The sequence below is a fragment of the Cyclopterus lumpus genome, chromosome 2 (genome assembly GCF_009769545.1).
Source record: "Cyclopterus lumpus isolate fCycLum1 chromosome 2, fCycLum1.pri, whole genome shotgun sequence".
In the NCBI taxonomy this organism is placed as follows: Eukaryota; Metazoa; Chordata; class Actinopteri; order Perciformes; family Cyclopteridae; genus Cyclopterus; species Cyclopterus lumpus.
In genome coordinates this window covers 12,616,573-12,636,572 of record NC_046967.1, presented here as the reverse complement: position 1 = coordinate 12,636,572, position 20,000 = coordinate 12,616,573, and the positions used below count along the sequence as shown (strand labels likewise).

General features: G+C 44.8%; 1 protein-coding gene across 4 annotated transcripts in view; it reads left to right on the top strand.

Moving 5' to 3' along the window:
* Nucleotides 1-20,000, top strand: part of runx1 (RUNX family transcription factor 1) — a 58,995-nt gene that overhangs the window by 14,773 nt on the left and 24,222 nt on the right. The window contains exons 3-4 of one of the 4 annotated variants that reach the window (XM_034555452.1): nucleotides 5,541-5,649; nucleotides 15,041-15,159. The exons of 1 other annotated variant lie outside the window; for it this stretch is intronic. In XM_034555452.1, the coding sequence (XP_034411343.1) occupies nucleotides 15,072-15,159 (88 nt within the window). In that variant the 5' untranslated portion in view covers nucleotides 5,541-5,649; nucleotides 15,041-15,071. Of the gene's footprint in view, nucleotides 1-5,540; nucleotides 5,650-6,582; nucleotides 6,598-15,040; nucleotides 15,160-20,000 lie in introns of those variants that run through there. 2 more of the 4 variants (XM_034555446.1, XM_034555460.1) reach the window with 2 other exon arrangements.

The window sequence follows — 20,000 nt, the reverse complement described above, 5'->3', positions numbered from 1 at the left end:
CCTCCTGCCTGTCCTCCTCCTGTCCTCCTCATGTCCTCCTCCGCCCTCTTTGCTTCACTACACTTCCCCGTTGACTGTAACCTCCTCTGAAGTTTCCAGAAACCGCCACCAGCGAACATCTGGCGATCGATGAAGCCTCTGATCATCCGGAGCTTCTGCGATGTTTCCAACCCGTTCTCCTCCAAACCGCACTGGTTCCCCTTAATGGGCGAGATGGGGGGAGAGTGTCTGTGGAGTCTGGTGGGACGGGGGTCCTGTGCGAGGCGAGGTCCCTTCAGTCCTGTGGTTAACGAAGAAGTCATGCAAAGAGTCGCCTCACCCTTTTCTCACTCCTCCTCACCCCGTTCCTTCCTTCCATCCCCATTTGTCCCCACATTGTGGTTAACAAGTGAATGCAAAGTGTTGCCTCAATGTGTGTGTGTGTGTGTGTGTGTGTGTGTGCCTCACACCCATTAGCGCCCTTCTATTCCGTATTGTAAATTCTGCAGCGACTAAGCCTTCTGATTTATTCATTGGCTCGTTTGGGACTCGTTTGTGTGTCCCCGTGTGGTCGGGTTCAGGCTGTCTGATTGGCTCTTTCCGCTGGTTCCTTCCACTTCCAGGTTCCTTTGCATGCAAACATGCACACACACATACACGCGTGCACGCTACAAGAAGCATGGAGGAACTAGAGGGGTGTGAATGGCGTCTCCTTTTCTTGACCGATGCCGTGGAACAGCCATTGATCCCGTGGCGGTCTACAGTGATGCTGGATTGAGGTGTTAGTATCACAGTGTGTGCCTGTTAGTCATGAACAGTGTTCTCTGGTCGTGGGAAACCTGGACCTGGGACACACAGGTGCACCAAAAGCAGCCGGAATTAGACCAGTATATCCTTTGAATCTTTAAACGATGGTCCTTTTCTGCAGAAGAAGAACCTGTCTTTCAAACTAAAGTAGAACTACAGTTTTAAGGTTCTAAAATGCTGGAGCATGCTAGTTCTGTGGATGTACCACTTCCAGGAACTGCTCTCAAAGCCAGGTGGACGTCCGAGGCCACATCAACGTCAGACTTTAATAGTTCTATCATTCTGTAGCTTATTTATTCAAATCAGATGAAGACGTTGCTTTCTGCATGATGACACTGATTCATATTTCCACAAAAATGCAGAACAAGACAACAACTTGGGTCCATGTTTACTTCCCGTCAGCTCCATGTCCATCGACTGCACAAAGGAAATGAACAGAATGCATCTTTATAGTCACAGTATTACATAAATAACTTAGATGGACTAGACTACCAATCTATCAGTTTACCAGCTATGCAATGTTCTTGAGTTCGGATCCCAAAGTCACACAATGAACTAACATAACTAACTGGTCGAGGCAGAAACCAGAAGCGAGTGTTCTTACCGGATGTGTCAATGGAGTCGGGTGGCTTTTAGCCCCGGTGGCTGTGTGAGGCACGATGTGCTCAGCGACATCCACTAGCCTTTTTATTTAAATGTCATGACATAGGTCCTAACAGGACGTCTGGATGTCAGACGTGGCCTTGGTGGCATTGTGTGTTTTTGAAAGAGTGAAACAAGGCTAATATGAAGTAATAAAAAGTATTTTTTGTGTCTATTCTTTGCTGAAAAGTCCAATGCAAACATTTGTTGGGCAAAAATTATTATTTTAAAAATCACCTATTTTCACAAAGTCAATATAAACACCATGATGTGTTTCACCACAATACATAATTTAGTTCACAGCTAAAACACATGTCCTGTACCTTTGTTTAAGAAACACAACACTCTGTCCTCCATCCACACACCCCTGCTGCTCCCTCTTTCATCAGATCTGCTTAGATAAGGAACATCATTATACACAACTATATGATACTTAAATATCATTAAAAAACAAAGCTGAGAGGATATGATGCAACAAAGGATCACATGGGAGGGGTTTAGAGGGCTGCGTCAAATAATATCTGTACCTTTCCAAATCAACAGACACGCCTTCTTCCCGCGGTGGCCGGCCAGGTGTGAGGAGGTGAGGAGGAGTTTAACTTCATTGCTCCCTCACTTCATCACATCTGTTCATCCTGCTCCCGTTTTATCGTGCCTTGCAACAGAAGGTCTTCTTTTCCAGAGAAATCCAGGTTCACTTGACCCCAAATGATCTGTAGAAACACTGATGCACCCTGGGACGCTCTGAGGCGATGTCACATTCATTCTTGATGACCATTAAAAGTGTGTCGGTTTAGACAGGAGGACAGATAAAGGAAGACTGGAGTAACAACCTGTGTTGAAGGCATTTTGGGAATTTAAGAAACAGGATGTTAGCATTTAGCTCGTAGCACCAATGTGCCTCTGTACAGCCTCACAGAGCTGTTAGCATGGCTGTAAAGTCAATGTAGAGACAGGCCTTTGAGGTGAAAAGCCTCCTGGCCTTGTGAACCCAGACACACAGTATTTGGTTTCCTGTTGGTTCTGGGACTTCCACAAGAGGCACAAAGCAGCGGTGAAAGATGCCGTCTGTTGGTAACAACCATAGACTCTGTTGGTAACAACCATAGACTCTGTTGGTAACAACCATATAGTCTGTTGGTAACAACCATAGACTCTGTTGGTAACAACCATAGACTCTGTTGGTAACAACCATAGACTCTGTTGGTAACAACCATAGACTATGTTGGTAACAACCATAGAGAATGTTGGTAGCAACCATAGACTCTGTTGGTAACAACCATACAGTCTGTTGGTAACAACCATAGACTCTGTTGGTAACAACCATAGACTCTGTTGGTAAAAACCATAGACTTTGTTGGTAACAACCATAGAGTCTGTTGGTAACAACCATAGAGTCTGTTGGTAACAACCATAGACTCTGTTGGTAACAACCATATACTCTGTTGGTAACAACCATAGAGTATGTTGGTAACAACCATAGAGAATGTTGATAGCAACCATAGACTCTGTTGGTAACAACCATAGACTCTGTTGGTAACAACCATAGAGAATGTTGATAGCAACCATAGACTCTGTTGGTAACAACCATAGACAATGTTGGTAACAACCATAGACTCTGTTGGTAACAACCATAGAGTCTGTTGGTAACAACCATAGACTCTGTTGGTAACAACCATAGACTATGTTGGTAACAACCATAGAGTATGATGGTAACACCATAGACTCTGTTGGTAACAACCATAGACTCTGTTGGTAACAACCATAGACTCTGTTGGTAACAACCATACAGTCTGTTGGTAACAACCATAGACTCTGTTGGTAACAATCATAGAGTATGTTGGTAACAACCATATAGTCTGTTGGTAACAACCATAGAGTCTGTTGGTAACAACCATAGACTGGTAACAACCATAGACTATGTTGGTAACAACCATAGAGTATGATGGTAACACCATAGACTCTGTTGGTAACAACCATAGACTCTGTTGGTAACAACCATAGACTCTGTTGGTAACAACCATAGACTCTGTTGGTAACAACGATAGACTCTGTTGGTAATAACCATAGACTCTGTTGGTAAAAACCATAGAGTATGTTGGTAACAACCATAGACTCTGTTGGTAAAAACCATAGAGTCTGTTGGTAACAACCATAGACTCTGTTGGTAACAACCATAGACTCTGTTGGTAACAATCATAGAGTATGTTGGGAACAACCATAGAGTATGTTGGAAACAACCATAGAGTATGTTGGTAACAACCATAGAGTATGTTGGTAACAACCATAGACTCTGTTGGTAACAACCATAGAGTCTGTTGGTAACAACCATAGACTCTGTTGGTAACAACCATAGACTATGTTGGTAACAACCATAGAGTATGATGGTAACACCATAGACTCTGTTGGTAACAACCATAGACTCTGTTGGTAACAACCATACAGTCTGTTGGTAACAACCATAGACTCTGTTGGTAAAAACCATAGAGTCTGTTGGTAACAACCATACAGTCTGTTGGTAATAACCATAGACTCTGTTGGTAAAAACCATAGAGTATGTTGGTAACAACCATAGACTCTGTTGGTAAAAACCATAGAGTATGTTGGTAACAACCATAGACTCTGTTGGTAAAAACCATAGAGTCTGTTGGTAACAACCATCAACTGTACATAATAAGTGGACCCATTGGACTTATGCTTTCAAGCCTTGAATTCATCGTTCTTTCTGTGGCCATCTTGGATTACGTCCATCGCCATGTAGATTTTTTCATAACCAATGAACAGACGTTACTTATTTAGAATGTAAAGGAGTGACATAGAGAGACCGTATACAGGAGAGAGAATGCAGCTTTAACACATGAAGCATAGACTTCTATACAACCAGAGGAGTCGCCCCTGGTGGTCAGGAGAGAGAATGCAGCTTTAACACATGTAGCATAGACTTCTATACAACCAGAGGAGTCGCCCCCTGGTGGTCAGGAGAGAGAATGCAGCTTTAACACATGTAGCATAGACTTCTATACAACCAGAGGAGTCGCCCCCTGGTGGTCAGGACAGAGAATGCAGCTTTAACACATGAAGGATAGTCTTCTATACAACCAGAAGAGCGTAGTGTTTGGTGGGAAAACAGCAAAGGTCTTGTTGGAAGTGCAACAGCTCTTTGATTGGTTGGACTGTTATGACATCACAGGTGACTCCAGCCACGCTGTTCTGTCTCTAAACATCATCGTGAACAGAAATATGATATCATAGATTATCTTTGATGGGTCTGGGACAATTCTCCAGCAGGGTTTTTGAGACTTTGGTCGGTCCACAGAAGTTGAATTTGTAAAAGTGTTATTTTAGAAGCTCCATTATGATGGAGAGGGAAGTGTGTGTTCACTTGTCTCTTCACACACACTTCACACACACGCAATGGACAGAATCGTACGTCTTTGCAGTAAACGCTTCTGATCAGTTGTGACGTCCATGTTCACTGTCCAGCCGGCAATGTGTGTATGTGTGTGTGTGTGTGTGTGTGTGTGTGTGTGTGTGTGTGTGTGTGTGTGCGTGCGTGTGTGTGTGTGAGAGAGCTAAAGGTTTCTGCTCTAATGCACCTGCTCAGCCATTCAAACTGCACTAAACACAGCCTGAGGCTCTTCTATCTTCCTCTCTCTCTCTGTCTCTCTCTCTCCCTCTCTCCATCTCTCTCTCTCCGTCTCTCTCTCCCTCCGTGTCTCTCTGTCTCTCTCTCTCTCTCTCTCTCTGTCTCTCTCTCTCTCTCTCCATCTCTCTCTCTCTCTATCTCTCCTACATTTCTTGTCAGAAAATCAATTTTGAGTTTAGCAGGAATAAGTCCACCTCCTCTCATCACAGAGGCCGGTTAAATAATTAAACACACACACACACACACACACACACACACACACAGGACTAATGCTGAGGTGCCACGCAATGTCTGACACAATCTGTCAAACTAAAAGTTGGGGAACCTGCAGCCAATCAGGTACCACTCCTGTTGACATGTACACGCCTCCTGGTAGCAGCAACCTGTCATTATTATGGTCTGGTTTGAATCTGAGAAAACACCAAGCAGTTTCCCAATGAGATGTTTCCCTTATGTTGCCCCACAGTCCTGTTCAATGGAGTTAGCAGGCCAGCTGATTGGTTACACACCGCCACTTCCTGTTCCTGTCTCCAGCTTACAAGATAAGGAAATACTAGATGTCACACAACGTCAGGGTGAGGACCAGACGTGTTTATTAATGTTAAATTAAAGTTATGTTAACATAGAGCGAGCAGGTCCTCTTTAATCCTTGTGGTGACCTCTGCTGACCTTTAGGGACAATCAGCATTTCACTTCTTCCTCCATCTGCCGCCGGTAGAAACACTGGCGGCTTTACAAGGTGCCATAAAGCACCACCCTCGGTGCCATAAAGCAATCCAGCAGGTAGTATTGAATAAAGCTTTGTATGTACAATATTCACAATAAGATTAATAATAAAGACTTTATTTAGCCATATATATAACCCATGTGTGTGTGTGTGTGTGTGTGTGTGTGTGTGTGTGTGTGTGTGTGTGTGTGTGTGTGTGTCGTTTGGTGCTGCTGCTAACTGATATGTCAGAAAATCAATTAATTACTTTTAAGCGGCAGTTAACTGCATCCGCAAAATACACCCCATGAATTATAGACGAAGTGTGTGTGTGTGTGTGTGTGTGTGTGGTAGAATCTGCTGCTCTGTTAACTAGAGACAATTGATAACTTCTCCGTCATTGATCAATTGATGAGAGTGCTTCAATACAAATCTACTGAGCTCTGAAGTGTCTGAACTGTGTGTGTGTGTGTGTGTGTGTGTGTGTGTGTGTGTGTGTGTGTGTGTGTGCGTGTGTGTGTGTGTGTATGTGTGTGTGTGTCATTTAAATAGCAAACCAACCTTTTTATTTGCTGTTCTTATTAATCTGGAGTGGACCGTGTCTAGTTTTCTCCGAGGGCCCCACATTGACACATTTACACTTTTTGACACATTTACACATTTACACATTTACAAATTGACACATTGACAATTGTATACATTGACACGTGTGTGCGTGCGTGTGTGTGTGTGTGTATTGATCCTCTGTCTCTGGCCTCAGGGTGGCCTCAGCTCAGGGACTACAGGGCCAAACAGCCGCGGGCAGAGAGAGAGAGAGGTGTCACTTCTTTTTGACTTCCTCTTCCTCTTCCTCTTTCACTTGTCTTCCTCTTCCTCTTTCGCTTCTCTTCCTCTTCCTCTTCCTGGTTATCGTGTGTAACCTGAAACCTGAAAAACTCTGTAAACTGGATGAATACTTGAGACATGAAATATAACTGATATATTATCCTGATTTTTTGAGAGGCAACATTGGATCACGACTAGCTGACCCTGGGTCTGTTGTGGACCATGGTACTGGTCTCTATGGAGCATGGGACTGGTCTTTATGGAGCATGGGACTGGTCTTTATGGAGCATGACACTGGTCTTTATGGAGCATGGGACTGGTCTCTATGGAGCATGACACTGGTCTCTATGGAGCATGACACTGGTCTTTATGGAGCATGGTACTGGTCTCTATGGAGCATGACACTGGTCTCTATGGAGCATGGTACTGGTCTCTATGGAGCATGACACTGGTCTCTATGGAGCATGGTACTGGTCTTTATGGAGCATGGTACTGGTCTCTATGGAGCATGACACTGGTCTTTATGGAGCATGGTACTGGTCTCTATGGAGCATGACACTGGTCTTTATGGAGCATGGTACTGGTCTCTATGGAGCATGACACTGGTCTCTATGGAGCATGGTACTGGTCTTTATGGAGCATGGGACTGGTCTCTATGGAGCATGACACTGGTCTCTATGGAGCATGACACTGGTCTTTATGGAGCATGGTACTGGTCTTTATGGAGCATGACACTGGTCTTTATGGAGCATGACACTGGTCTTTATGGAGCATGACACTGGTCTTTATGGAGCATGACACTGGTCTCTATGGAGCATGACACTGGTCTCTATGGAGCATGGGACTGGTCTCTATGGAGCATGACACTGGTCTTTATGGAGCATGGGACTGGTCTCTATGGAGCATGACACTGGTCTCTATGGAGCATGACACTGGTCTCTATGGAGCATGGTACTGGTCTTTATGGAGCATGGGACTGGTCTCTATGGAGCATGACACTGGTCTTTATGGAGCATGACACTGGTCTTTATGGAGCATGGTACTGGTCTTTATGGAGCATGGTACTGGTCTTTATGGAGCATGACACTGGTCTTTATGGAGCATGGCACTGGTCTTTATGGAGCATGGTACTGGTCTTTATGGAGCATGGTACTGGTCTCTATGGAGCATGACACTGGTCTTTATGGAGCATGGTACTGGTCTTTATGGAGCATGACACTGGTCTTTATGGAGCATGGTACTGGTCTCTATGGAGCATGACACTGGTCTTTATGGAGCATGACACTGGTCTTTATGGAGCATGACACTGGTCTCTATGGAGCATGACACTGGTCTCTATGGAGCATGACACTGGTCTTTATGGAGCATGACACTGGTCTCTATGGAGCATGACACTGGTCTTTATGGAGCATGACACTGGTCTCTATGGAGCATGACACTGGTCTTTATGGAGCATGGTACTGGTCTCTATGGAGCATGACACTGGTCTCTATGGAGCATGACACTGGTCTTTATGGAGCATGGTACTGGTCTCTATGGAGCATGACACTGGTCTTTATGGAGCATGGTACTGGTCTTTATGGAGCATGGTACTGGTCTCTATGGAGCATGACACTGGTCTTTATGGAGCATGGTACTGGTCTTTATGGAGCATGAAACTGGTCTTTATGGAGCATGGTACTGGTCTTTATGGAGCATGACACTGGTCTCTATGGAGCATGACACTGGTCTTTATGGAGCATGGTACTGGTCTCTATGGAGCATGACACTGGTCTTTATGGAGCATGGTACTGGTCTCTATGGAGCATGACACTGGTCTTTATGGAGCATGGTACTGGTCTCTATGAAGCATGACACTGGTCTCTATGGAGCATGAAACTGGTCTTTATGGAGCATGACACTGGTCTTTATGGAGCATGACACTGGTCTCTATGGAGCATGAAACTGGTCTTTATGGAGCATGACACTGGTCTCTATGGAGCATGGTACTGGTCTCTATGGAGCATGAAACTGGTCTTTATGGAGCATGACACTGGTCTTTATGGAGCATGACACTGGTCTCTATGGAGCATGACACTGGTCTTTATGGAGCATGGTACTGGTCTTTATGGAGCATGGTACTGGTCTCTATGGAGCATGACACTGGTCTCTATGGAGCATGACACTGGTCTTTATGGAGCATGACACTGGTCTTTATGGAGCATGACACTGGTCTCTATGGAACATGACACTGGTCTTTATGGAGCATGACACTGGTCTTTATGGAGCATGACACTGGTCTTTATGGAGCATGACACTGGTCTTTATGGAGCATGACACTGGTCTCTATGGAGCATGAAACTGGTCTTTATGGAGCATGACACTGGTCTCTATGGAGCATGGTACTGGTCTCTATGGAGCATGAAACTGGTCTTTATGGAGCATGACACTGGTCTTTATGGAGCATGGTACTGGTCTTTATGGAGCATGGTACTGGTCTCTATGGAGCATGACACTGGTCTCTATGGAGCATGGTACTGGTCTTTATGGAGCATGACACTGGTCTCTATGGAGCATGACACTGGTCTTTATGGAGCATGACACTGGTCTCTATGGAGCATGACACTGGTCTCTATGGAGCATGACACTGGTCTTTATGGAGCATGACACTGGTCTTTATGGAGCATGACACTGGTCTCTATGGAGCATGAAACTGGTCTTTATGGAGCATGGGACTGGTCTCTATGGAGCATGGTACTGGTCTCTATGGAGCATGAAACTGGTCTTTATGGAGCATGACACTGGTCTTTATGGAGCATGACACTGGTCTTTATCGAGCATGACACTGGTCTTTATGGAGCATGACACTGGTCTTTATGGAGCATGACACTGGTCTCTATGGAGCATGAAACTGGTCTTTATGGAGCATGGGACTGGTCTCTATGGAGCATGGTACTGGTCTCTATGGAGCATGAAACTGGTCTTTATGGAGCATGACACTGGTCTCTATGGAGCATGACACTGGTCTTTATCGAGCATGACACTGGTCTCTATGGAGCATGACACTGGTCTTTATGGAGCATGGTACTGGTGTTTATGGAGCATGACACTGGTCTTTATTGGCCATGGTACTGGTCTCTATGGAGCATGACACTGGTCTCTATGGAGCATGACACTGGTCTCTATGGAGCATGACACTGGTCTTTATGGAGCATGACACTGGTCTTTATGGAGCATGACACTGGTCTCTATGGAGCATGACACTGGTCTTTATGGAGCATGAAACTGGTCTTTATGGAGCATGACACTGGTCTTTATGGAGCATGGTACTGGTCTTTATGGAGCATGGTACTGGTCTCTATGGAGCATGGTACTGGTCTTTATGGAGCATGAAACTGGTCTTTATGGAGCATGGTACTGGTCTCTATGGAGCATGGTACTGGTGTTTATGGAGCATGGTACTGGTCTTTATGGAGCATGGTACTGGTCTTTATGGAGCATGGTACTGGTCTCTATGGAGCATGAAACTGGTCTTTATGGAGCATGGTACTGGTCTTTATGGAGCATGGTACTGGTCTTTATGGAGCATGGTACTGGTCTTTATGGAGCATGGTACTGATCTCTATGGAGCATGGTACTGGTGTTTATGGAGCATGGTACTGGTGTTTATGGAGCATGGTACTGGTCTTTATGGGCCATGGTACTGGTCTTTATGGAGCATGACACTGGTCTTTATGGAGCATGGTACTGGTGTTTATGGAGCATGGTACTGGTGTTTATGGAGCATGGTACCGGTGTTTATGGAGCATGGTGCTGGTCTTTATGGAGCATGGTACTGGTCTTTATAGACCATGGTACTGGTCTTTATGGACCATGACACTGGTCTTTATGGACCATGGTACTGGTCTGTTATTTACACTGGAAGGGACTAAATGAGGAAATATGGACTAAATACACCAAAAAACATTATTATGTCATTAACCTGAGACACTTATATACAGTTTAACAATGCATTAATACAACAAGTGTGAGGCAGGTTATTATAAACACTGAGGCAGGTGCCAGGTCAGCTTATAGGAGGCTCTTATTTTACAGGAGGAACATTAGAGGTACAGGCTGATCCCAGTCCAGTTCTAAAGTCCAACAAACACCAATCCGTATGCAAAGAGTTTATTTAAAGGAGCTTCCATCTCTCCAGTGGGACGTGGACTACACTCTCACTGGGTAAGGTGGTCCTGCTGGACCAGACCATGAGTCTCTGCCCACCAGAGCACGATTCAGACCAGAACCACATGCAGGACCAACTGAGCTTTGTGGGCCGGGGTTGGGCTCATGATGAACACACACCTCAACATGAGCCAGTAACACACACTGTTGGTCTGGGGTTTCCACTGAGGTTTACAGTGCTGTCGCTCACAGCTTTGTGGTGATGTCACCAGCCAAAGGGCCTCTGGGGTAGTCACTGTGGGGAGCTCACTGTCCACCAGCGCGTGTGTGTGTATCTGTGTGCGTGTCTGTGTGTGTGTGTGTGTGTGTGTGTATATGTGTGTGTGTGTGTGTGTGTGTGTGTATGTGTGTGTGTGCGCGTGTGTGTTTGGCTTCTACTTCCCATTGGGTCTCAACCAGCAGATTAAAGGTTTAGTTTGGATCCTGTGAGGTGGTTTATGAGCCCACTGATGGGTCAAGAGTCTTCAGAGTTCATCACCATGAAGAGCAGCACCCAGACTGGTTTTACAGGTACTGGACACCACGCTTCATCCTGCAGCTGAAGCCCTGTGTGTTGTTTCAGTCCGCTCAGCTTCCTCTACAACGAGTCCACACGTTTAAATAAGTCAAACTGTGTCAGACGGGTTGTCATCGTGTGGTTCAGGAACCTTTGAGAGGACACCCCCTGAACATCTCACAGTCCACTCAATCAAAGGTCTGGTGAACTGGTCCACTGGACTTGGCTCTATTCAATTAAATTCAGTTTATTTTGTATAGCCCAATATCACAAATTACAAATTTGCCTCAGAGGGCTTTACAATCTGTACACATACGACATCCCTGACCTTTGACCTCACATCGAATCAGGAAAAACTTCCCAAAAATAACCTTTGACAGGGAAAAAAGGGAAGAAACCTTCAGGAGAGCAACAGAGGAGGATCCCTCTCCCCGGATGGACAGATGAATAGATGTCATGTGACCAGATGAACAGAGTTACAGAGTTACATAAACACATTACATGAATATGACAATGTATGAATGGAACTCCAATCCATGAAACAGAAGGAGGTAGAGAGGAGGGGGGGCGGGGCATCAGCAGGGCCAATAGGAGGCCGGTTCACCAGCATCAGACACCTCCAGGTCCAATGGACCCTATGAGATGTGAAGTCACAAAGACTCCGGGGAGGAAGCAGAGTTAATAAGGTGCAATGGAGAGATGTAAATTCATCCATAAGGAGAGAGAGAAGAGGAGATAGGTGCTCAGTGTATCCTAAAACATCCCCCAGCAGCCTATAAGCCTATAGCAGCATATCAAGGGGCTGGACCAGGGCAAACCTGATTCAGCCCTAACTATAAGCACTATTAAAGTCTTAAGTCTATTCTTGAATGAGGTGACTGTGTCTGCCTCCAGGACTGAAAGTGGAAGCTGGTTCCATAAAAGAGGAGCTTGATAACTGAAGGCTCTGGCTCCCATCCTACTTTTTAGGACTCTAGGAACCACAAGTAGCCCCGCATTTAGTGAGCGCAGCTCTCTAGTGGGGCAATATGGTACTACAAGCTCCTTAAGATATGATGGTGCATCACCAATCAAGGCTTTGTAGGTCAGGAGAAGAATTTTAAATGTGATTCTTGATTTTACAGGGAGCCAGTGCAGAGCAGCTAATACAGGAGTAATGTGATCTCTTTTCTTAGTTTATGTGAGTACACGAGCTGCAGCATTCTGGATCAACTGAGGGATTTAAGAGACTTATTAGAGCAGCCTGATAATAAGGAGTTGCAGTAATCTAGTCTGGAAGTAACAAACGCGTGAACCAGCTTTTCTGCATCTTTTTGAGACAAGATGTGCCTGATTTTTTAAATGTTACGTAGATGAGAGATTCTTTACATGGTGTTGGATGCCAGGGCAATGCCATCTACAGAAACCACATCACCAGATAATTGATCTCTGAGGTGTTCAGGGCCAGTAAAATAACTTCAGTTTTGTCTGAGTTTAACATCAGGAAGTTGCAGGTCATCCATGTTTTTATGTCTTTAAGACATTCTTGAATTTTAGCGAGCTGGTTGGTCTCCTCTGGTTTGATCGATAGATATAATTGAGTATCATCTGCATAACAATGAAAGTTTATGGAGTGTTTCGTGATGATGTTGCCCAAAGAAACTATATATACATATATAAGGTAAATAAAATTGGTCCAAGCACAGAACCTTGTGGAACTCCGTGATAACGTTGGTGGTCATTGAGGCTTCATCGTTTACAAATACAAACTGAGATCGATCTGATAAATAGGATTTAAACCAACTTAGTGCGGTACCTGAAATGCCAATCGACTGATCCAGTCTCTGTAATAGGATGTCATGATCAATGGTGTCGAACGCAGCACTAAGGTCTAATAATACCAGTACAGAGATGAGTCCTTTATCAGCACTAAGGTCTAATAATACCAGTACAGAGATGAGTCCTTTATCAGCACTAAGGTCTAACAAGACTAGTACAGAGATGAGTCCTTTATCAGCACTAAGGTCTAACAAGACCAGTACGGAGATGAGTCCTTTATCAGCACTAAGGTCTAACAAGACCAGTACGGAGATGAGTCCTTTATCAGCACTAAGGTCTAACAAGACCAGTACGGAGATGAGTCCTTTATCAGCACTAAGGTCTAACAAGACCAGTACAGAGATGAGTCCTTTATCAGCACTAAGGTCTAACAAGACCAGTACGGAGATGAGTCCTTTATCAGCACTAAGGTCTAACAAGACCAGTACAGAGATGAGTCCTTTATCTGATGCAATTAGGAGGTCATTTGTAATTTTCACCAGTGCTGTCTCTGTGCTGTTTTCTAAATCCTGACTGAAACTCCTCAAATAAACTATTCTGATGTAGAAAGTCACACAACTGATTTGCGACTACTTTCTCAAGGATCTTAGAGAGGAAGGGAAGGTTAGAGATCGGTCTGTAGTTAGCCAACACCTCTGGATTAAGAGTGGTCTTTTTCAGGAGAGGTTTAATTACAGCTACTTTGAAGGAATGTGGTACATGGCCTGTTAGCAAAGACACATTAACAATATCCAACAGAGAGGTGCCAATTAAAGGCAACACGTCTTTAAGCAGCCTCGTTGGGATGGGGTCTAAGAGACAGGTAGACGGTTTAGAAGTAGAAACCGTTGAGGACAATTGGTCTAGGTTAATGGGAGAAAAGCTATCCAAATATACACCAGGACATACAGACATTTCCAAGGCCACTCCTCTTGATGACAGATCGGCAGTAGTTGAGGGCAAGAGATCATCAATCTTGCCTCTAATAGTTCAAATCTTTTCATTGAAGAAGTTCATGAAGTCATTACTACTGAGGTCTATAGGAATACACGGCTCCACAGAGCTGTGACTCTCTGTCAGCCTGGCTACAGTGCTAAAGAGAACCCTGGGGTTGTTCTTATTTTTCTCTATTACTGATGAGTAATAGGCTGCTCTGGCATTACGGAGAACCTTTTTATATGTTTTAAGACTATCTCTCCAAACTAAGCGTGATTCTTCCAGATTGGTGGAACACCATATACTTTCAGCTTTCAAGTTTGCATTGACCTCAGCTCACTTCCTCATGTGGATGTTAAGCTGTAGTTCAGGACTGGAATGGAGTTAGCTGGTTTTTTGTGACCTCTGCTCCTGTTTGACCTCTACCAGCAGAAGCTAATGGTAACCATGACGACGACATCTGTATCCATCACATCGTGTGAACGGACCAGCAGCTTGCTGGTGTGCGTGACCTCAATTTTCAACCAGAACTTCAAAAAAGCAAGAAAAAGGGGTGAGGGAGGAGAGGAGGAGAGGAGGGGGGGAAGGAACCGGAGAAAAATCATTTGAGTAGCTAAATGAAATTAGCAGCTTTGAAGAGCCCGAGGGCAAAGTGGAGTCGTGTCCCCCGTGGCTACGCTTTAGAGGAGGAGGGATGAAGTAAGCTTGACTGGCTCCTCCACTCACTCCTTTCTGTGTTCACTAATATGTGTGTGTGGGGGGGGGGAGTATAAAAGCAGCTTGACGAGGTGAGGACAGGCTGCCGCTCGTCTTTGTCCAATGAGTCTGGCTTCAAGACACTGGACAATAAAAAGTTTTTTAAAAAACACTTTATTTATTTGTTCCTTCTTCTTTTTGATTTTTTCTTCCATTTCTTCCCTCTTGCTGTTTTCCCTCTTTGTCTTTTTTTACCCTGACCCTCCGGGCTCTCCTCCGCTGGGTTCTGGACGTTGGCCCCCAGCTGTTGCTGCTTCTGCCCCCAGGATTGAAGCATGAACCCGGGGACGTTCTCCGGCTCCGGGCCCCTGTCCTGGGCCATGTACCTGATGAGGAAGGGCCGCTCCGGCAGCGCTCTCTTTGGTAACGCTGCGCCTTCTTCTCTCTCTCTCTCTCTCTCTCTCTCTCTCATATATATGACCTTTATTTAACCAGGTAAAATCAATGAGAACCAATTCTCATTTACAATTCTTCTGGTTATCATCTCCATGTGGAGTTCTACATTTATTGGTTACTTATGTATCACAACTGTTGTGGTGGACACACTTTCAGTAGTATTCATGGCTGGAGGACTTCTTTGGGGACTTTTAGGAGTTTCTTCAGGAGCTTCCTGTCAACAAGCATCTGTACCTTTATAATTATTTCACAATAACCCTAAACTCAGCCGTTACCGTAGAGACAGGCGTCATCGGACAGGTGGAGAGGATCCGACATGGAAACTAAGGGACCGGTTCAGTTATTGATATTCTGATCAATGGTTATTTTTAGCATTTTATTTTGAAATCCATAAAACTACTTTTACTAGATTTTTGTGCTTTTGAAGGCTCGTGGAAATGTTTGAGAGGACGATTCTTTGGTTATTTCCAAGCTTTGTGAAAACTGTATTTGAGTATCCATATGCAGCTCAAGTCCTCAACAGCTCTGATAGTATTATGGTCTTTGTCATCTTCATAAAGCTCCATGCTGCTCTTATTCTCTGGCAACCTTTCCACGGCATATCTTACATTTGAGGAGTCGTATTTATATGAAGATATGAAGCAACGGTGGTATCAATACCTTTGATAGGCGGCTTTGTGGTGGTTATGGATCATAGGACCAGCTCACATTACCAGTCAGTCAGTGAAATGCATCTCCTCTCTTTTCTTTCCTTCTCCTCCTCTTTTAACTCTCTTTAAACGATCACCATCTCATTTTGGTTATTTTTACATTCAAGTCTTTTATTCAAAACTAACCATTTGTATTTAAGTAGATGGATCTAGTTATGAAATACATGATTACTCATTTCCAACTGAATATGAAACTTTCATACATTGTGTGGCTTCATAAATATGTATTATATGAATGAGTGAGCATCTAAACTCACTCTCTATAGAACGTGCAGACTCTGCATACGGCCTCACAGATATAGTTTCATCCGTCCATGTTTTAATTATTCATAAGTGAGGAATGCATGACCAGTGTCAGATTTAATGACCGGAGTGTGATGAAGCTGCAGGTTGACAGAAGTCCTGAAGCTGCAGGTTTCAGACACACAGCGGTCCTTCTTTCATCCTTCATCTGCTATCCAGACTTTATGAAGCATAACAATCTGTGACTATCACACAATTCAGGGAAAAAAGATACTGGACCAAGTGAAAAATAGATTTATTTCCGAAGGGCAAATCACGTCACGCCTCCATCTGAGGACGAGAGTGGAGGCCTTTACATTTTTGATCAGCCCTTTGGCTACAGAGGGCCGGGCCGGGGCAGACTGGCGTTCCTCTAGACCTCATCCGACAGCATGTTGCTTTGACTCAGATCCGATCCACTGACTCCCAACAAGGCCTTGTGGACCAGGACAGAGGACCCTGAACCAGGAACAGCTGTAAAGGGGGATGGTTTTGGGAAGTGGGAACCAGAAACTTCCTCTAAGGTTTAAGTACATGTACAGTATCTCATATCAGGGCTCAGCTGGTGAAACGGGCTTCAGTTGTTTCTTAAGATCCAGAAGTCTGAAACAGGCTTCAGTTGTCGCTTTAGATCCAGAAGTCTGAAACAGGCTTCAGTTGTCTCTTTAGATCCAGAAGTCTGAAACGGGCTTCAGTTGTCTCTTTAGATCCAGAAGTCTGAAACAGGCTTCAGTTGTCTCTTTAGATCCAGAAGTCTGAAACAGGCTTCAGTTGTCTCTTTAGATCCAGAAGTCTGAAACGGACTTCAGTTGTCTCTTTAGGTCCAGAAGTCTGAAACGGGCTTCAGTTGTCTCTTTAGGTCCAGAAGTCTGAAGCGGGCTTCAGTTGTCTCTTTAGGTCCAGAAGTCTGAAACAGGCTTCAGTTGTCTCTTTGGGTCCAGAAGTCTGAAACGGGCTTCAGTTGTCTCTTTAGGTCCAGAAGTCTGAAACGGGCTTCAGTTGTCTCTTTAGGTCCAGAAGTCTGAAACAGGCTTCAGTTGTCTCTTTAGGTCCAGAAGTCTGAAGCGGGCTTCAGTTGTCTCTTTGGGTCCAGAAGTCTGAAACGGGCTTCAGTTGTCTCTTTAGGTCCAGAAGTCTGAAACGGGCTTCAGTTGTCCCTTTAGGTCCAGAAGTCTGAAACAGGCTTCAGTTGTCTCTTTAGGTCCAGAAGTCTGATACAGGCTTCAGTTGTCTCTTTAGGTCCAGAAGTCTGAAACGGGCTTCAGTTGTCTCTTTAGGTCCAGAAGTCTGAAACAGGCTTCAGTTGTCTCTTTGGGTCCAGAAGTCTGAAACGGGCTTCAGTTGTCTCTTCAGGTCCAGAAGTCTGAAACGGGCTTCAGTTGTCCCTTAAGATCCAGAAGTCTGAAACAGGCTTCAGTTGTCTCTTTAGGTCCAGAAGTCTGAAACGGGCTTCAGTTGTCTCTTAAGGTCCAGAAGTCTGATACGGGCTTCAGTTGTCTCTTTAGATCCAGAAGTCTGAAACGGGCTTCAGTTGTCTCTTAAGATCCAGAAGTCTGAAACAGGCTTCAGTTGTCTCTTTAGGTCCAGAAGTCTGATACGGGCTTCAGTTGTCTCTTTAGGTCCAGAAGTCTGAAACGGGCTTCAGTTGTCTCTTTAGGTCCAGAAGTCTGATACGGGCTTCAGTTGTCTCTTTAGGTCCAGAAGTCTGAAGCGGGCTTCAGTTGTCTCTTTGGGTCCAGAAGTCTGATACGGGCTTCAGTTGTCTCTTTAGGTCCAGAAGTCTGATACGGGCTTCAGTTGTCTCTTTAGGTCCAGAAGTCTGAAGCGGGCTTCAGTTGTCTCTTTGGGTCCAGAAGTCTGAAACGGGCTTCAGTTGTCTCTTTAGGTCCAGAAGTCTGAAACGGGCTTCAGTTGTCCCTTTAGGTCCAGAAGTCTGAAACGGGCTTCAGTTGTCTCTTTAGGTCCAGAAGTCTGATACGGGCTTCAGTTGTCTCTTTAGGTCCAGAAGTCTGAAACAGGCTTCAGTTGTCTCTTTAGGTCCAGAAGTCTGATACGGGCTTCAGTTGTCTCTTTGGGTCCAGAAGTCTGAAACGGGCTTCAGTTGTCTCTTTAGATCCAGAAGTCTGATACGGGCTTCAGTTGTCTCTTTAGGTCCAGAAGTCTGAAACAGGCTTCAGTTGTCTCTTTAGGTCCAGAAGTCTGAAACGGGCTTCAGTTGTCTCTTTAGGTCCAGAAGTCTGAAACAGGCTTCAGTTGTCTCTTTAGGTCCAGAAGTCTGATACGGGCTTCAGTTGTCTCTTTAGATCCAGAAGTCTGATACGGGCTTCAGTTGTCTCTTTAGGTCCAGAAGTCTGAAACGGGCTTCAGTTGTCCCTTAAGATCCAGAAGTCTGAAAGAGGCTTCAGTTGTCTCTTTAGGTCCAGAAGTCTGAAACGGGCTTCAGTTGTCTCTTAAGGTCCAGAAGTCTGATACGGGCTTCAGTTGTCTCTTTAGATCCAGAAGTCTGAAACGGGCTTCAGTTGTCTCTTAAGATCCAGAAGTCTGAAACAGGCTTCAGTTGTCTCTTTAGGTCCAGAAGTCTGATACGGGCTTCAGTTGTCTCTTTAGGTCCAGAAGTCTGAAACGGGCTTCAGTTGTCTCTTTAGGTCCAGAAGTCTGATACGGGCTTCAGTTGTCTCTTTAGGTCCAGAAGTCTGATACGGGCTTCAGTTGTCTCTTTAGGTCCAGAAGTCTGAAGCGGGCTTCAGTTGTCTCTTTGGGTCCAGAAGTCTGAAACGGGCTTCAGTTGTCTCTTTAGGTCCAGAAGTCTGAAACGGGCTTCAGTTGTCCCTTTAGGTCCAGAAGTCTGAAACGGGCTTCAGTTGTCTCTTTAGGTCCAGAAGTCTGATACGGGCTTCAGTTGTCTCTTTAGGTCCAGAAGTCTGAAACAGGCTTCAGTTGTCTCTTTAGGTCCAGAAGTCTGAAACGGGCTTCAGTTGTCTCTTTAGGTCCAGAAGTCTGAAACAGGCTTCAGTTGTCTCTTTAGGTCCAGAAGTCTGATACGGGCTTCAGTTGTCTCTTTAGATCCAGAAGTCTGATACGGGCTTCAGTTGTCTCTTTAGGTCCAGAAGTCTGATACGGGCTTCAGTTGTCTCTTTAGATCCAGAAGTCTGAAACAGGCTTCAGTTGTCTCTTTAGGTCCAGAAGTCTGAAACGGGCTTCAGTTGTCCCTTAAGATCCAGAAGTCTGAAACAGGCTTCAGTTGTCTCTTTAGGTCCAGAAGTCTGAAACGGGCTTCAGTTGTCTCTTTAGGTCCAGAAGTCTGAAACAGGCTTCAGTTGTCTCTTTAGGTCCAGAAGTCTGAAACGGGCTTCAGTTGTCTCTTTAGATCCAGAAGTCTGAAACAGGCTTCAGTTGTCTCTTTAGGTCCAGAAGTCTGAAACGGGCTTCAGTTGTCTCTTTAGGTCCAGAAGTCTGAAACGGGCTTCAGTTGTCCCTTAAGATCCAGAAGTCTGAAACAGGCTTCAGTTGTCTCTTTAGGTCCAGAAGTCTGAAACGGGCTTCAGTTGTCTCTTTAGGTCCAGAAGTCTGAAACGGGCTTCAGTTGTCTCTTTAGGTCCAGAAGTCTGATACGGGCTTCAGTTGTCTCTTTAGATCCAGAAGTCTGAAACAGGCTTCAGTTGTCTCTTTAGGTCCAGAAGTCTGAAACGGGCTTCAGTTGTCTCTTTAGATCCAGAAGTCTGAAACAGGCTTCAGTTGTCTCTTTAGGTCCAGAAGTCTGAAACGGGCTTCAGTTGTCTCTTTAGGTCCAGAAGTCTGAAACGGGCTTCAGTTGTC